Here is a 17,949-nt window from a genome sequence, read left to right as displayed (position 1 = left end):
CAATATAAACAAACAAACAAACAAACAAACAAATTATATATATAAACAAACAAACAAACAAATAAATAAATAAACAAATAAACAGCTTGTCGAATTAGCAAGAAACCCCAAATTCTCAACTTTGTTTTGTGTTTGGAAAAATATTTGAAAGAAAATAAATCAGCAAAATTCTGTATTTTCTATCTATTTATAGTTATTTTTACCGTTGTGGAACCCTCCCAAGACACAAGTTCCTGTTACAACCAATCGTTTCCTAACCAACCTTGCTTCTTTCCTCTTTCTTGCTGCTAAAAATAAACAAACAAACAAATAGAAGATGTTATGTCATGTTATCAAGATACTCGAAATCCTTTCCCAAAGACTTTCCCATGGTGGAAAACGTACTGTTAAATAATCTAAATGAAATTGTAGTAATAATTAGGACATGAATGAACATGCAATGCAAGTCACCTAGAGACTGAAATTTTTGGCTCTGAGTTTCAAGAAACTTTTTTTTTTTTAATGAAACTGATGTGGTTTTAACGTGGTATTAAAACTGGTGTCGTTACTTGAAATGAAATTGAATATGACTTCCTCAAATGTGCAAAAATGTAGTGGTCAGAAATTTTTTAATTACATTTAAAGCGAGGGCACATTATTAAGATAATCCGACCTAATAAAGGAATGACTTGAGGTGACCATATCTGTCATTTCTAACTGTAGTGTCTGATAAAAGGATTCTCAATAATCATGTCATATAGTATATTTCTGATTAGCTCACGCATCTCAAAGACCTAAGTGTATTTTCCAGCCCAAATCCATCCAGTGGAAAGAGCTCCATGAAATCTACTACTACTTAGCAACAACCACCAATAAACTCCACTTTTTTCCCCCAAGCTCTTAAACCCAGCTGTCCTGTGCAGAGCCAATGGCAAACAAAGTCCTTCATAAAAACAAAGCCATTCTACCGCCAGGGCGCTTTAGCAACAGCTGACCTCACTGCACTTTCGGTGCAGCCAATCGGATGAGCCAGATCCGGGCTGATCCACTTCTGCTGACTCAGCCAGGCTAAAGTTTTTCCTCATTCTGCCATTGTGGAGATTAGAAGTCAAGCAGAAACACAGCTAGCTGCTTGTTTGCTTTCTATTCAGGCTGGCTTTATTTTTACTGCGTTGCAGAATGGAAAACTCATCCTTGATAACGGTTAAGCTGTAAAAGATCTGTCCTTAGCGGGTGGCGGTGCCTGAATGGGGGCATGTTGACCGTATGATAAGTCACTCAGTCAGAAAAGAGAGACAACAAAGTTGTAACATATGATAAGAGAACATATGACCATAAACACGACAATTGAATTTTTTCAATTAAAAAATTTGTTGGATTGTTGGAACAGATTTCACTGAATAGTATTTTTATATTTCTAGGCAAAATTAGCTTTTGAAGATTTAAAATGCAAATTTTCTTGCCGGAATGCAAAACACACTTCTTAAGTTTCTTGGTTAAATAGGCTCGGTGGCTTGATGTTTGAAAATAAGACTAAATAAAATGACATCAATCACATGTAATATGATAAGTTTACATTTAAAAAACATGTAAAGGTAAATTTTATTTTACATACATGACCAGTCAAAAGTTTGGACACACCTAATTCCATGGTCTTTCCTGATGTTTATTTCTTTCTACATTGTAAAACAATGCTGAAGGCGGCCAAAATCCACAATAATGTCCTTTTGAACAGTTGATATTGAGATATGTCTGCTACTGATGCTCTGTAAAGCCTTCATAACGGCTCTAATCTGAGGTGCTGTTAATTGGTGATTTCTGAGGCTGGTAACTCTAAATGAACTTCTCCTCTGCAGCAGAGGTCAGTTTTGCTCTTGCTTTACTGGGATGGTCTTCATGTGAGCCAGTTTCATCATGGTGCTTGATGGGTTTTGCAAATGCACTTGACAATACTGTTCTTGCAAGAACTATTCCAGATCACCTGACCTTCGTGTCTTAAAATAACAACTGACTGTTTTTTGTTGTCATTACATATGGATTACTTAAGTCCATGTGTGTTATTTCATAGTTTTGAAATCTCCAGTATTGTTCTAGAATGTAGAAAATAAATCCCTAAACAAAAAAAAAATTGAATTAAAAGGTGTGTCCAAACTTTTGACTGGTAGTGTACTTAAACTGCAACTCGGACCCTACTGACTGGAAATTATACACTAATAAACAAGAAAAAATTCGATGTGTTGTTACAGGAAATAACCAATCAACGACAGGAGACATTTGTCCATTAACAGCACACCATAAGGTATTTCATCCCTTGTATAAAACAGCAATTTGATAAAACTAACCATTTTATATTGTATCATGTTGTATCTGTTCTTTGGACTTTTCTTTTTTTTTTTACATTTAATGTTATTAAAGGTCTGCAAAACAAGTTAGTTCCTGTTATCACTTACACTACAATAGCTAAAAAAAGTCGCTCTAACTGGATTCAATGAGAAATATATATTAATTGAGATATAACTTTGAGGGGAAAAAAATAATGTCGTGTCTAAAAAATAAGTCCCAACTTCTCCTGTAAAGATAAAATCTTTTTTTGGTGAAAGGTCCAAACACTTTTTGGATTCATAAGGTTCTAAGTGATTGCTTAATATACTCTTAATCTCATTAAATAACTATTTTATTGAAAAAACATTTAACTAATAGTTTATTACTCCAGATGCTTTTGTGGAACACCACAAACACGCCTTACATGTCTGCCAGCTGACCTTCAGACCCTGTTACACTGGAAAGTTCAGTTTATTCCAAACAATGCATTAAAAACTAGGTAATATCACGTAATACCAATAATTTGATGTTAGCTTTATAAAAAATAAGCTGACGTATGGCTCAATTCAGTCTACGGAGCATGTGAAGAACATTTACAGCTATTTTGTCCTCTGGGCTTTGTTTGTTTTCTATGTGCAACCGTTGAGATTGACGAACACCTTATAAAACCGCGTTTATCTGCGAGATTGGAGATTTTCTCAGCACATACACAACCAAAATGCAAACAGAAACTTATAATACTGAGGTCCTTTAAGCCCACTAAACTCAAGCTCCTGGATCGACACACACACACACAAAAATCTATAAACAATCCCATGCTTATATCATACTCAAAAGGGTGTACTTTCACTTCATGCTCTACGCCTGCCTGCCGAAAGTCAACACGCCTCTTTCATTTTCAATAATGTAATGAGGACAGATCAGTGACACTCCTCCTTGGTACCTGATACTTAGTCAGGTCTAATGAACAAACACAATATACCTGACTATACATGACAAACCCCTGCTAATCCCCGGCTCAGGTAAGATACACCGAGTCGCTTTGACACAAAGTAAAATATGTAAAACATCTGAGGCATTTTTAGACCAAACACTTGAAGTCGAACTCGAATGTCTGAGCTGAGGTATGTTTCTGCGTTCAGATCTACACGTTCGGCTGCAGGGTGCGGGTTAGAATTACTCACATATTAACTCTATGCAAAAAACAGAAGAGAATGGTGTTACTATCAGAGGGAACGTGCTGTTGAACCGGTTTGTCCAGACAACCAAATTATTGACATGTATCTAGACAATTTGTACTGACAGTGATGCTTTACAATGCAGGAAATGTTGCCTCTATGTTATTAAAAGGGAGAATGGAAAAAATGACCAGAAAAATGCTTAAAGTATGTCAGTGGGGAAAAAATGGCCATTTTTCCCTAAAGATGTGCATCATTGTTACAAGAACAGCAAGAAAAAAACAGTGCAGAAAAAATCCACCAATATGCAGCTCCATCGTCTTACCAACTAAACAGACCCCTTAACGAGTCACGACCACTTGTTTTCTATTGGCTCACAAAACCACAAAAGGCTTGCGAAGTCACACATCAGAGCACATCAAACGTGTATCTTCACATCCCACATCCATTCCTCTTCGGTGTGTTGCCTTTTCAGTCAGGTGGAATTTATTCACGTTTCGTTTGACCATTGTATTTGAATAAGAAAAACAGTAGTTATCAGGTGTCTTGTGCATTGCTGTAGCATCATAAATGCTACAGTTGATCCACAGACGATAGCAACTCTGGAAAATGTTTAGAGGCAGTGAGCAATAAAATTCTGTTGTATGCTGTGATCATATATGTTAGAATTAAAACTGTAGACCAAATCTTCTGTTGCCAAGTTGGTTAAAAAGTTGCAGGGAAGGATGTAAGGCCTAATATAACTGAAATTCTTTGTTCATGTTCATGATTTGTCTAGTGAGTCTTGTGAATCTGTGGACACCTGACCATCAAATTCAATTCCTTTTTATATCCCAATCCAGATTTACTCCTCTTTTGCTGTTATAACCTCAACTTATCAGGGAAGCCTTTTCTACTAGATTTCTGAGACTAGCTATGGGGATTTGTGCTCGTTCAGCCACAAGGGCATTAGTCAAATCAGACATTGATTTCTTGTGAGGAGGCCTGGTGCGCTCCAGTTCGTCCTAAAGGTGTTAAGTGAGATTGAGGTCGGGGCTCTGAGCAGGACACTCCAGTTCTTACACTTAAACCATGTCCTCATGGAGCTCACTTTGCGCACTGGTAGCAGTGAAGGGAAACTGTAATGCTACAGCATACAAAAACAACCTATACAACGGTGTACCTTCAGCCTTGTGACAGCAGTTTGGATACGGCATACAAACCACATACACATATGTTTGGCCATATAATGTACATTTGGACCAGAAAATCAGGTAATCCAGCATTTCAGAGCAGTATTGACCCTGATACCTATACTTAGAATTAATCAGCTTTTTATTTATACAGAACTGAGTAAATTTGCATTGAACACTGGTGCATGTTTTTCTTCAGTGAGGTTCATTTAGACAAGAGGGAACACAGAAGTCTGTCAACATCAGCGAAGTCCTTAGTCCAGTTCTGAGCAAATTTTAGTGTCTTTAGTGAGAAAGTGATTCTATTCTGACATCAATAAACCAAACATAAACTTTATATATATATATATATATATACACACACACACACACACACACACTACCTTATTTTCTTTTTAAGAATTGCAGCATGTTCTGATTATTGGGGCCAATGTACCAAAGACAAAAGGTTTTAAAGTAGTTATTGAGCTGTGCCTCCATATTCTCCAAGCTCTGGTGATTTTTGTTTACTAGTTTTCCATCGGTGGAAAATAAATGGATTTAATTGAATCCAGTCATGTTAAATTAATATGTCTGGGAAACACAACGCACCCGAAATATCCTGCTGAGCGAATTCTTTGTATTTTTTTTTCCTAGGAATTTGTACATTTTTAACTCAACGGTTATCATAGGCAGGAAAGTACACTTAAATTAGTATATCTCTTGTTATAACAGGAACTGTCTGGTAAAGTTTAAACGGAGATGTAAACAGAAGTGCGACAAAAACTGCTTAGAGGAAATAAAAGGCAATGATTTTTTTTTTTGCTTGTTTATACACCGTGTTGCCAAAAGTTTTGGGACACCCTTCTAAATCATTGAACTCAGATGTCATTTTTCAGGGTTTGGGCTTGGCACCTTAGTTCCAGTGAAAGGAACTCTTAATGCTTCAGCATACCAAGACATTTTGGATGGTCCCAACTTTGTTGGAACAGTTTGGGGATGGCCCCTGCATGTTCCAACATGTTCCTTTCACTGGAACCAAGGGGCCAAGCCCAACCCCCTGAATTCAACGACTTGAACGGGTGTCGCAAAACTTTCGGCAATATTGTGTGTGTTACTCATTACTGCTCTGTGCGATGTTGAAGGTCTGTCAGGGAAACAGACATTTTCCTCAAAATATGCAAAACATTTTTATCTCAACTGTGGACTGCCGTTAAACGCTTATCACTGTGCACCTGCATGGCTGCATGTCTGGACTTGTCAATCTACATAATACACAACTCCCTTGTGTACCTCTTAGCAAATAAGTCATTTTGGATGGAAATAAATTAAATGTCTGACAATCAACAGGTAAACATCCACAAACACAAAACAGAGCTCCAGCCTTCTCTGCACGCAGGTCCAGCGCACGTGTCATGTCAACATTAGCGACGTGCCAGAAACGGACCAATAGGAGGCCGGTTCGTCTGTGACGTCACCATCATGTCACGGTCCCCAATGGTGGGAGCTTTATCACGCACTTGTATATAACGCTATATAATAAATCATGAATCGACTCACCTGAAAATCGTGTAAAGCGACGATGTTTTCATGCTTCAGTTCCTTTAAACAAAAAAAAAATATATATATATATATATATATACACACACATCATTTATTTTATTCTATTTTTTTATTTATTTACATTCATTTAACAACCAAAAATAACTCCTGGGATCAAACTCAAATTCTTACCTTTAAGATTTTGATCTCTTTCCCCAGTAGAGTTTGTGATTTTGCTAGATTCTTTTTATTGATGCATTTCACAGCAACCTCCCAGTCATGTTTCTATTCACAAAACAACAATGATTCGATTAGTAGCTAGTTGTGTAAACATGTCCGGTCTAAAATATACTGAAAATGTATAAGAACTGTTTTGTTTTGTTTTTTTTATTTAAAAAAAATAAGGGTTCAGGTGACATTAAATACGGATCATGAATCTGAACGTGTGCTTATTGCGAGAAAATAGCAAAAATATTTGTTGATTGCTGGTTATTGTGATCACTGTTTAGTTTTTAATCCATGCAAATGGAACGGAATCGACTATATATACACAAATATAAAATGTGAAAGCAAATCTATTGTTTCAAAACATACAAAAGTGAAGCAAAATATATATATAAAAAATGATTTCATGTTTAAGCCTTCTTCTATTGAGGCCCTTTATTTAAGGTGGACCGGTGGAGACGTGCGCGCTCCCACGTAATGTGCACAGCTCACAGGGCCTATTGTGATTAAAATCCAGCATCACAAACACGGGAAAATAGACAAATAACACAAGGCAACCGATTTTGACATGCTGATTATCTCACCTCTCGATGCCTGCCTTTAAACACCACCGCGAATGCCCCGTGGCCTATGAGGTCCTTCCTGCTGAACTCGAATTTCCCGACGGTCTCCATCTCCCTGCGAAAGTAATCCTCGCCGATCGATTATTATTATGATGATTATTAATTATTCGGGATCGTTATTGATCCACACGATTCCTCCTCTTCCCGTGCCCTTCTCCGCGTTGTCAAGGCAGCTGGAAAGGTGAAGCCCGCTGTCGTATTCCATGTGCTGCCTTCGCGAATAAATGCTCCTTTCCTCTTTCATGGTAGCAGGATTAATCGCTCCTGTTTTTTGTTTTGTTTTAACTCCCGAGTCCCGTCATGGCGCGATTGTTTTTGTTGCGCACTTCCAAGGTTTTCCTAAATTTGCTCCCGAGTCTTGATCGCACCACCTTAAACCCCAGCGTCGGTTTTGTTTGTGTACATATCCGACATTGAGAGCTTTACATTACATCAGCGCGTTCTAGCACTGCCAGAGGATCCACTGCGAACCTGTTGGGGTTTTTTTTTTTCCGTCGTCATAATAAAACGATCTCGTTCAAACTGTTTCTAGAATAAAACAAGAAGCACAAAGCAGGTTCATCAGTTCGCAGCGACAAAGAATTCACAAGTCGCTGGAGAACCCGAACGACGCGCATGCGCACCTCAGCGCCTCCCTGTTGTTGTTGTTGAGGATGACGTCGAGGACGTCTGTCACGATCCCAGCCAATCACAGCACTCCTGGGTCGGCCAGGTCTGACTTCACAATAACAAATACTGGGTCAAAATATATATAATATATATATATGTACTATATGTAATATATACTATACTATTTTAAAACAAACAACAAGCACGTGACAGTTTAATGCATATCCATGAGGTGATCAAAAACATAACAAGGTTGTTGAATTTGTTCTGTTCCTTATTGTACGCTGTAGAAATATATCACACCGTGCAATATATTTACCAATAATTTTCAGATTGCGTACATCTCCTCCAATGTACTTCACATATACACCGATCAGGCATAACATTATGACCACCTGGTCTAATATTGGTGTTGGTCCCCCTTGTGCTGCCAAAACAGCCCTGACGCATCATGCACTGACACCTTTCTATCAGAACCAGCATTAACTTCTTCAGCAATTTGAGCAACAGTAGCTCGTCTGTTGGATCGGATCACACGGTCCAGCCTTCGCTACCCATGTTCATCAATGAGCCTTGGCCGCCCATGACCCCGTCACCGGTTCACCACTGTCCCTTTTTTGGAGCACTTCTTTGGAGATTCTGACCACTGCAGTCCGGGAACACCCCACAAGAGCTGCAGTTTTGGAGATGCTCTGATCCAGTCGTCTAGCCATCAAAATTTGGCCCTTCGTGAAACTCACTTAAATCCTTACGCTTGCCCATTTTTCCTGCTTCTAACACATCAACTTTGAGGACAAAATGTTCACTTGCTGCCTAATATATCCCACCCACTAACAGGTGCCATGATGAGGAGATAATCAGTGTTATTCACTTCACCTGTCACTGATCATAATGTTATGCCTGATCAGCAATACTCGCTGCCCACATTATTAGGAACACATCCATACAGTTACTCAATCCGTTAATGTGACACACATTGCGTGAAATCATGCAAATAAGCTTCTGTTGATGGCAAAAAGTTACCTCTTTTTCCCAGTCATCTGTCCAGTTTCAGTGAATCTGTGCATATTGTAGTCTCATGTTCCTCTTTTTGGCTGATGGGAGTGTAATCTTGTAGTCTATCACATGAAAATCCACATATCCAGAACACACAATCTGCATATTGTGTGTTTTGTGATGCTTTTCTGTCCACCACCTTTGTAAAAAGTGATTATTTGAGTTACCACAACTTTCCTGTCAGGTCAAACTAGCCAGGTCATGCTCCTCTGACCAATTTTAAAGAGGATTGTGTGTGAAATAGGAGACCAGCAGTTTCAACCACGGCATGGTCAAATAAACTATATCACAAACTGTTTTCCAGTAGAGCAGGCTGATTCTGTGGGGTGTTGACTCTGAAATCGTTCTAAGTGCTCAAACGCAAAAGTCTTCTTTTCTTTCAGCTTTTCCCTTCAGGGGTGGCCACAGCAAATCGTCTCTCTCCACCTATCCCTATCTTCTGCATCCTCAACACTAGCTTCATATCTTCATTTGTTCCATCCATATACCTCCTCTTTGGCCTTCCTCTTTGCCTCCTGCCTGTCAGCTCCATGTCCAACATTCTCCTACCAATATACTCACTCTCCCTCCTCTGAACATGTCCAGACCATCTTTATCCTCCCTAACTTTGTCCCGCAAACGTCCAACATGAGCCGTCCCTCTGATGTACTCGTTCCTAATCCTGTCCAACCGTGTCACTCCCAAAGAGAACCTCAACATCTTCAGCTCTGCTACCTCCAGCTCTGACTCCTGTCTCTTCCTCAGTGACACTGCCTCTAAACCGTACAGCATGGCCGGTCTCACCACTGTCTTGTACACCTTCCCTTTGATTCTCGCTGATATTTTTCTAACACTCTAACGCAAAAGTATTAAAAATATCCTGATCTAATGGAAAGTATATCTGCAATTCTCTTAAAACTGTTTTGATCCTGGTTTTGCGTTACTTTAAATAATTGGCATAAAATCCATTCTGATTTTTCCACAAAAAATCAATTTATTTATTTAAAGAAATTAAGTGTATTACATGACAATAATTGTATTTAACTACTGTACATGTTACTAATTCTATTTTAACATCTGATCTCAAGGTGGTTGAATTATTTCAACCAAACAAAGCTGTAAACTCACACCTAGCATGTAACAAAACTACAACACCAGCATTTCTCACATCCATTTCTTGTGATTTAAGTCCATCAACATCACCACAGTATATATATATATATATATATATATATATATATATATATATATATATATATATATATAGTTAAGTTAAACTATGATCACATGTTCAGTTTTAACACTACAAGTCAGTAGAACATACTATGAAGTTTCTGCTACTGGTTGCCATAGAAATAATGTTTATCAGTGGGTGGTGGAAAAAGCATCCGAGATGAAGAAGAAGTGGTGTTATATACACAATCATACACACTACAACATTTATTGAAATGCTTCTTAAGCCTTGTCCTTGATATAAAAATTGAGATAAATAACACTAGGTACAAGGTAAAAAGAATAAAAATAATGTAAATGAATAAAAATAAGACACATAAGATATAGTAAAGTAGAAATAGAAAACATAGGGCATATAGGGAAAATATGGTGAAAAATTGCGTAAATGAATTAAAAATAGAGAGGTAGTATACACCGATCAGGCATAACAACACGGACAGGTGAAGTAAATAACACTGATTACCTCCTCCCTGTTAGTGGGTGGGATATATTAGGCAGGAAGTGAACATTTTGTCCTCAACGTTGATGTGTTAGAAGCAGGAAAAATGGACAAGCGTAAGGATTTGAGCGAGTTTGATGAAGGGCCAAATTGTGATGGCTAGACCACTGGATCAGAGCATCTCCAAAACTGCAGCTCTTGTGGGGTGTTCCCGGTCTGCAGTGGTCAGTATCTATCAAAAGTGGTCCAAGGAAGGAACAGTGGGCAGCCAAGGCTTATTGATGCATGTGGGGAGCCTGTGTGGCCTGTAACAAGGCTGGCCTGTGTGATCCGATCCAACAGACGAGCTACTGTTGCTCAAATTGCTGAAGAAGTTAATGCTAGTTCTGATAGAAAGGTGTCAGAATACACAGTGCATCACAGTTTGTTGTGTATCTGGATGCATAGCTGCAGACCAGTCAGGGTGCTCATGCTGACCCCTGTGCATGGGAAGAAGGCAAGATTACATATGTTTTAGATAACATTCAATGTTCTAATTCAAAATTTTGTGCATTCTACTGACTTCACTCTCATAGACGCTGCATCCAAGTTGATCCATATTTGCATAAAGTTCAACTTTTCTCAGATTTGTTTTGTCACTGGACACGCCCACATCTAGTCACCAAAGGTCACTGTCACTCATGTCGCCAGAAGTCATCAGCTCTCATTGAATACCAACGATCTCCTGTGGTTTTGTCGCTACAAATAACTGTATCTGTGAATATATTATTTGAAGGTATACTGCACATATTGTTTTTGAGCCTGTCGTTGTTACCATCATACAGATGCCTTTGATATTTCTGGGTAACATTCATAAGCTGCATTTCTTCATTTGCCTTCGCCTGTATCTTCAATACAGAGAAAAATCTCTATGCTAGTATGGAAATAACATAATAGCTACTCTAACTGAAGCGATAAAGATGAACTAACCTATTCCACAACATTGAAAGTCCCTCTGAAATGTGATGTCGAAAACTATGACATGTTGTTCTCTTGTAACCTTTGGCAAATTGCCCTAGTTTGAAAGGAAACAAACATTTCAGAATGCTGTTATTCGAAAACAATCAACTTCAGGGTGGTAACTGGGTTTCATTCAGGGTTTGGTGTTGCTGATTATTTTCCTAGAAGTATTCCACACCCTTAAATGTTCCATACATAATAATCTGGTGTAGCTTTACATATATAGGGTGTATGTTTATTTATGAGCTCATTAAATGGAGCGATTAGACGGCTGGCACAAGTCCAGGGTTTCTTGCCTCAGGCATAGATGAAATGTAATCAGAAAACCATGGGAATGATCAGTCATATGTTCTAAAATCTGTAAATGGTTTGTTTTGTTTTTTTTTTGTACAGAAGGGTGTACCAAAACCATTAGTTCAAGAACGAATACCATGTGATTAGCATAGCATTAACATGAAAGCTCAGGTCTGATATCCTTCGGGTTCATTTCTGACTGTGTGAAAAGTGCAAGCTATTTTCTTTCCCTATTTATTCTTGCGTTATTCTAGAAAAAAAAAAGAAAAACAAAAATCCAATTTAGTTGTCCATTATAAACAAACAGAACAGTAGGGAATTATGTATACTCGACAAAAGCCTCACAGAATGCTGACTTTCTCCAGTGTGCCGTTTGATGCATTGTATTTTTACTCTAGCAGATAAATAAAGAGAATTCAATTGAGTACAATGCTTAAAATTCGGAGAGGGTTGTAACGTGTCATCAATTCGTGATTGAAATGTCATGTAGATAGGCAAGATGCAACTTTAGTGAGGTTCTATTCTCACAGACCAGAGATCAGTGGCTTAAAAATAAGATCGTTGGAGATTTTGGGTCAAATTGGTCAGCTTTTAATCTCCACAGGGAGGTGCTGCAGGTCTGCAAAAGACTTGAGTCTTGGCAAGAGAGATGTAATTAGTTTGTGTGTGTGTGTTTGTGTGTTTGGGTACTGAAATCAGAAGAAAAGATTAAGCTTTAGGAGGAGTTATGGTGAAAATGATTAGAAATATGTCTTATAAGCTACTTATAGTGGTAGGTAACAGACTATGGTGGTGAAGCAGATGGTCAGTTGGTGGCATGATGGTCAGCTTATGTCCATATATGCTCAGCAATCTACAGAAGGTGTGTTGAGTCACAGAAAGAATAAGGTTGCAAGGACAGGTGGAAATGAGGTTGGGAATATCTGTAGTTCCTTCAGGAGCAGCTGGAATTCATCTGAAGGGATCGACAAGTCTGGACTGACCTTCACAGCCTGTTGCCACTGCAAGAAAAGTGAATGAATTATTGTGCTGCCAGAGTCAAGTCAGCTTCCTGCACTGCATGGTGGGATCTACAGAAAAGAAGGCCACCAGATAGAACGGTGTGGATTGAGAAGCTGTGCAAACCACACTGGCAATTCACTCACACTCGAAATCAAGCCTCACCAGTGTCTCACTCTTCCCACACCTTTCTGTCCTGTTTTGCTTAGTTGCTTGTTTTCCCAGTGGTAGTTCTGATCTAAAGTGAACTCTCACACGCAGCAGTGGCCGTGGATTTAATGGGGTCTTAAACAATAGGCTACTGTCTGGAGATTTCTTTAGAGAAACTCTGTAGTACAAAATTTAAGCATTGACAACATACAGTCATTCAGGATAGAGTCTGGAAGCTTCTTTAGAGTTCAGCTACCTTAAAAATCTCAAAAAAGCCCAAATGATTTGGAAGTGGGAAAGGGAGACATGGATTTCTTTTTTCAGACATTTCTAAAGAAAACATGTTCACTGTGGTGCTGAGATGCATTTCTGATGTGCACCTCCTAATACTACCTTTCCCTCTCCCAATCTTTGCCTTAGTTCTGTACATCATAGACACGCTCACTTATCTGCCCTTACACTTTACCTTTGTTTGTGAAAACCAATTAGATTCGATTCCAGTTACTGGTTATTACACAAGATCTTGATGGCCAGGGAATATTTTTAAGGTAGCCTTAAAACAGACACCCTTATCGAGAGTAACTTATATTTATCTCACTGAGCAGTCAAGGGTTAAGGGCTTTGTTCAAGGGCTCAGCATAGCAGCTTGGTGGGATCCTGGGATTTAAACTCACAACCTGCCAATCAGCAGTCCAACAACTGAGCAATGTCTTAACCGCTTGCTATCATTTGCACTGTATGGGCACTGGGCAGCATGATTCCTTCTCCAATGGGCCTCTGTTAGCATTTGTATGCAGTTACCAACTTTGACAACAAGTAGCAATAATATGAACCAGAGCAGCACAACATCTGCTGGAAAATGCTTTTCTGTGGCAATTCTCAAGCTAGCACTCTGCAGATGTCATTCATCAGTTCCTCAGGGGTCTCTTTGAGTTTTTCTTTTATGATTCCAAGGGAGCTGAATAGTGCTGCAACATCACCAGCTGACAAGGCTGACAAAGAGGGGGCCGTGGTCACACGGGAGTCGCTGGGGTTGATGGGAAACACCAATCAACGTCAGTCTTGAGGATGACACTGGTTGAGCGTTAGTGCTCGTCCTGGAACTAGCAGGGGGAAATGAACTGTCTGTTTATCGAACACTGTCTCAGAGCTGGGCGGCTTCTCAACTCCATCTGGGTTCATAGGTTATCTGGAACTGCCAGGGAGTCTGCAGGCACTGCTGGTTGCCAGCTAAAGACCCATCAGCTGCCTGCCGCCATTATCCATCAAACTGTGCTCTGCGTGTGCATGTGGCACAGGAAGGAGAGCAGAATGTTGATGGCCTGGAGAGATCCGACTGCCATCTGGAGCATCTCCTGTTGTATCTTTATGCTTTGAAGCACCAGGGTGGAGAAATGAGCTCGACTACTATACCTATTGCACTTTACCACCAACATAGACATCCAGCCCATACAAGCTAATCAATGTAGTTTGTGATCAGATTCCAATTCTCAAAATGTCTGTGATGCTCCTGGACTACCACATCTTTTAAAACAGACAGGAGTGCTTACAAGACATTTAGTGAGGAGTACAAAACTGACTGAATGGATCTGAAAAAAATTCCCTATCGAATTCAACATGAACAGAGACCAGTTAAATGAAAAGGTGATGCGTTTGTTGCAAACGCCACAAGTGACTTTTACCTCATACATTGAGACACGGATTGATGAGGACAATGCTTTAGCAGACGCCAAAAATGGAATTTGTGCCTGTTTTGTTGCGTCCATGTTCAGCATTGAATGTCTCTGCCATGTCCTACCCCACAGTGGTGGTTAATGACTTATAGAAAAGTAGAAACTCAGAGCTTTAAAAAGAGTTTTTCTTAAGTATTTCTGTTTTAACTTAGCCTATTAGGAGCATTATTTGCATACACAAGTTCCAAAAAAGTTAAAGTAAATGTTGATATCAAGCCCATCTCTGCTCTCTGAGATGCTCCAAGTGCCTGTTCATTAGCATCTAAAATTTGAAGGTGTTGTCCCCAACAACTAAAATTCTCTGTAAGGTTATCCAACAGAGGGAAATACACACATCCCATTCTGAAAGCCAACAGAGTCCTGCATCATTTGATGTCAGATTTGTGGTAATAAAATAAGTCATTGGTTTATACTGATTAAAAACATCCACCGCCAGACTGAAACTGCAAGGGTTAAACTGATCTTGAGAATTTCCTTAAATGGATTTGGTAGGTTGTGGCATCCTTTGAGCTTTGTAATAATATCACAATATCATACACTTTTAGACTATTTAAAGGACATCCTGAGGAGGTTAATTTGTCAGCTGAGCTCTCACTGGACACCGCAGCCTAGGAGAAAATTCACACACCAAAGTTACTATAGAAGAATTACTTTGGCATAACCTTGAAAAAAAATCTTTCTCAGAAGAGAGAACTTTATGACGCTTGGGAGAAACTTGCTCAGCATTTTTTTGGCAAAGTCTTAGATATGTGATAACAGTTCAGAAGCAGGTTACTTGACTCTAATCATTTATCATACTGGTTTGATGCACTTGATTCACTTATTTTTGGTGGAAGTTGGACTCTGGGTGCGATGGCTATTTCAGCGAACCTTCCCAAGAGCAAACAGAAGCCTGGACTCTGGCTGGATTTTCTGCTTAGAGCAGCAATATTTCCTGTTATGTACTGGAGCACATCATGGATTTCCACGCTGAGCAGAAGACGCTGGCACAAAACAAAATAAAATAAAACCGATAAACTCGTAGTGAAGGTTTGGGTAACACTTTAATGTTGTTAAATATTGTATGGGTAAGCATGTTGGAAAGAACCAGGAAGGGGTATTATTATTATTATTATTATCTGGTGGTCCAGAGTCATGATCTTGTGCATTCACCGGTGCGGCCCGGCTTCGATTTCCCGGCTGGGAACAAATCCAGCCCCTGAGGGTTTAATTCTCAGTGCCGGTTGCTGGCCCAGATGAAGGGTTGCATCAGAAAGGGCATACGCTAAAACTTGTGTCAAACGTGGATCGGATGTTCTGCTGTAGAACCCCGAAAAGAAGGATGTATTATTATTATTATTATTATTATTATTATTATTATTATTATTATTATTATTATTATTATTAGTTCATAATGAACTACTGAGTTAAACTACATGTACTTTTGTTACAGTAACTGAGCATTTAATTCCCTGTAACTTTTTTTTTTCCAGTATAAATAATTCACAATACTTTTACTTGAGTTCTTTTTATTCAACTTCGCTAGATTAATTTGAGTAAAAATAGAGTGCAAGCCAATTAACAAGACAGTATGTGCATAAATTCTAAATAAGTTAAATAAGAAAATAAGTTTTCAGGCTTCAGGCTATAAATGCTTAGTCAGCAGTAGCAATGTCTGAGACATTGAAAGAGAAAAGCATAGCTGGACCAGTTTAACTGTTTATCTATCGTTGCAGAATTAAATGCTTCAAATGAAACAGCTATCAACGTCCAAAATGCGGAAACATGTACACGTAGCATTAGCTAGCTGACTGAGCTAGGTGCAGACAGATCTTTTAAAGTTTTACAGTATAAAAGTTTTGTGGAATTCTTAAGATGCAACTTTGATATTTGCTTATTATTAAAGCTACAGCCTATAGGTAAAACTGTGTAAGTTATCTTTATTAAACAACCAACGATCGATATCAGTTAGTCAGACTATAGCTAGCTACCTTTGGCTAGCTGGTTAGCTTAGCCAAATAGGATTGTTTACTAGGTTTGTACAGTAGGTACATATGTATCTTAATTCATACATATTTCTAAGTACGTAGTTAGCTATCTTGTAACGATGTATCTTACGCATTTTACCTAAATGACATAGCAGAACTTTTATCTATAATTAGCACAACATCCAATTGCTAACAAATGTTAAAAACAAGTGTGTTTTAGGCTATAAAACATCTGAAGATCTAGGCTAGCTGTTGCTGATAATGGTGGTGATGTTCTCTTCAGCATGACTCACATAACATAAAATATTAAAATATTGCATTCCTTGGATATAGAACGTTTTCAGAGTGAAAAATAAAAAACATTTCTAAAATAATTACTCATGTAAATTTGCACCAGATGATTTATTAGCTCTTAACGGTCGGGTAACGATCTCGATGGCGGTGCAGCACTGTTTGATTTTCCTTTGCTTTTTCTTATGCAGATCTGTATTATTTGTGAATGTAATCTGTACTTTTATCACATAATGAGCTAAGCTTTATTAAATAAGCATAAATGGCCTAAAGGTATGGCGTAGCCAATTTCACACATTTATTTAGACAGGAAGTTGAAACAGAACTCTGACTACATTTCTGTATTTCTCAGTATGAAGAACTTTTACAATTTAAATTCATCTAACTGTGAAGCTCCTGTCTCTAGAGCTATCCTTCAACCCTTCGCTTCGGACTGAAGTGTCGCTCTTGTGTAAAAGACAACGACGGCTTGTGAAATATTTGAACGGGAGTTTTCTACTCCTTCCACCATTAGTAATTATCCAGTATTCATTTACGGCATTTGGTAGATATGCTTAGACTTACATTCATCTCATTTTTTTTAATACAATTGAGGCCCTGCTCAAGGGAATAGCCATGGCAGCTTGGTGGTCCTGGGATTCAAACTCACAACCTTACGATCATTCATCCAACACCTTAACCACTAAGCTACCACATACCAGGTTAGAGCCCAAGATGAATATCGTTCAATAACTCAAGATGTGTTACTAGTTCTTGCTGTAAATGGGAATAATTATACCGGAAAGGAATACAGTACCACTCACACCCATAAACATCACTCACTCACAGCGTGTTTTCATGTGCAGACCTTGTAGGAGGTAAAATAGAAGCCTGTTACCAAGGCGACAGATAGTTCACATACCTTTTGTCAGATATGTATGCGGTGTGTACTACCGCCATGCCAGCGTGGCGTTTCATCACCGACTGAAGCGCTCTGCGCACAAACAAAGTGCTTGCAAAAAGAAAAAGGTTCACTCAAGTACAAGCTGTATGACAACAAAGACAAACCCAAAAGCGACGGAGTAAGCAACCTTGATTGCTTGCAGTGCGGCTTTTCACGCATTGCTAGAAGAGAAACCGTAGCAGTAGCTAAAGCATCTGCAAACGTCAACAGCACAAATCATCAGACGATATACACATA

The 17,949-nt window shown here is 38.8% G+C and overlaps 1 protein-coding gene across 4 annotated transcripts in view; it reads right to left on the bottom strand.

Annotated features, from left to right (window-relative positions):
- The window catches only part of ulk1b (unc-51 like autophagy activating kinase 1), a 29,714-nt gene extending 22,064 nt beyond the window's left edge, over positions 1 to 7,650 (bottom strand). For all 4 annotated transcript variants that reach the window (XM_058415215.1, XM_058415216.1, XM_058415217.1 and 1 more), the window contains exons 1-3: positions 6,982 to 7,650; positions 6,365 to 6,457; positions 6,191 to 6,232 (exon numbers count right to left, since the gene is read on the bottom strand). In XM_058415215.1, coding sequence (XP_058271198.1) covers positions 6,191 to 6,232; positions 6,365 to 6,457; positions 6,982 to 7,071 — 225 coding nt within the window. In that variant the 5' untranslated portion in view covers positions 7,072 to 7,650. The remainder of the gene's footprint in view (positions 1 to 6,190; positions 6,233 to 6,364; positions 6,458 to 6,981) is intronic.
- Positions 7,651 to 17,949: the final 10,299 nt, after the last annotated feature.

The sequence above is a fragment of the Hemibagrus wyckioides genome, linkage group LG18 (assembly GCF_019097595.1).
Source record: "Hemibagrus wyckioides isolate EC202008001 linkage group LG18, SWU_Hwy_1.0, whole genome shotgun sequence".
Taxonomy (NCBI): domain Eukaryota; kingdom Metazoa; phylum Chordata; class Actinopteri; order Siluriformes; family Bagridae; genus Hemibagrus; species Hemibagrus wyckioides.
This window is presented reverse-complemented; position numbering and strand designations above follow the sequence as displayed.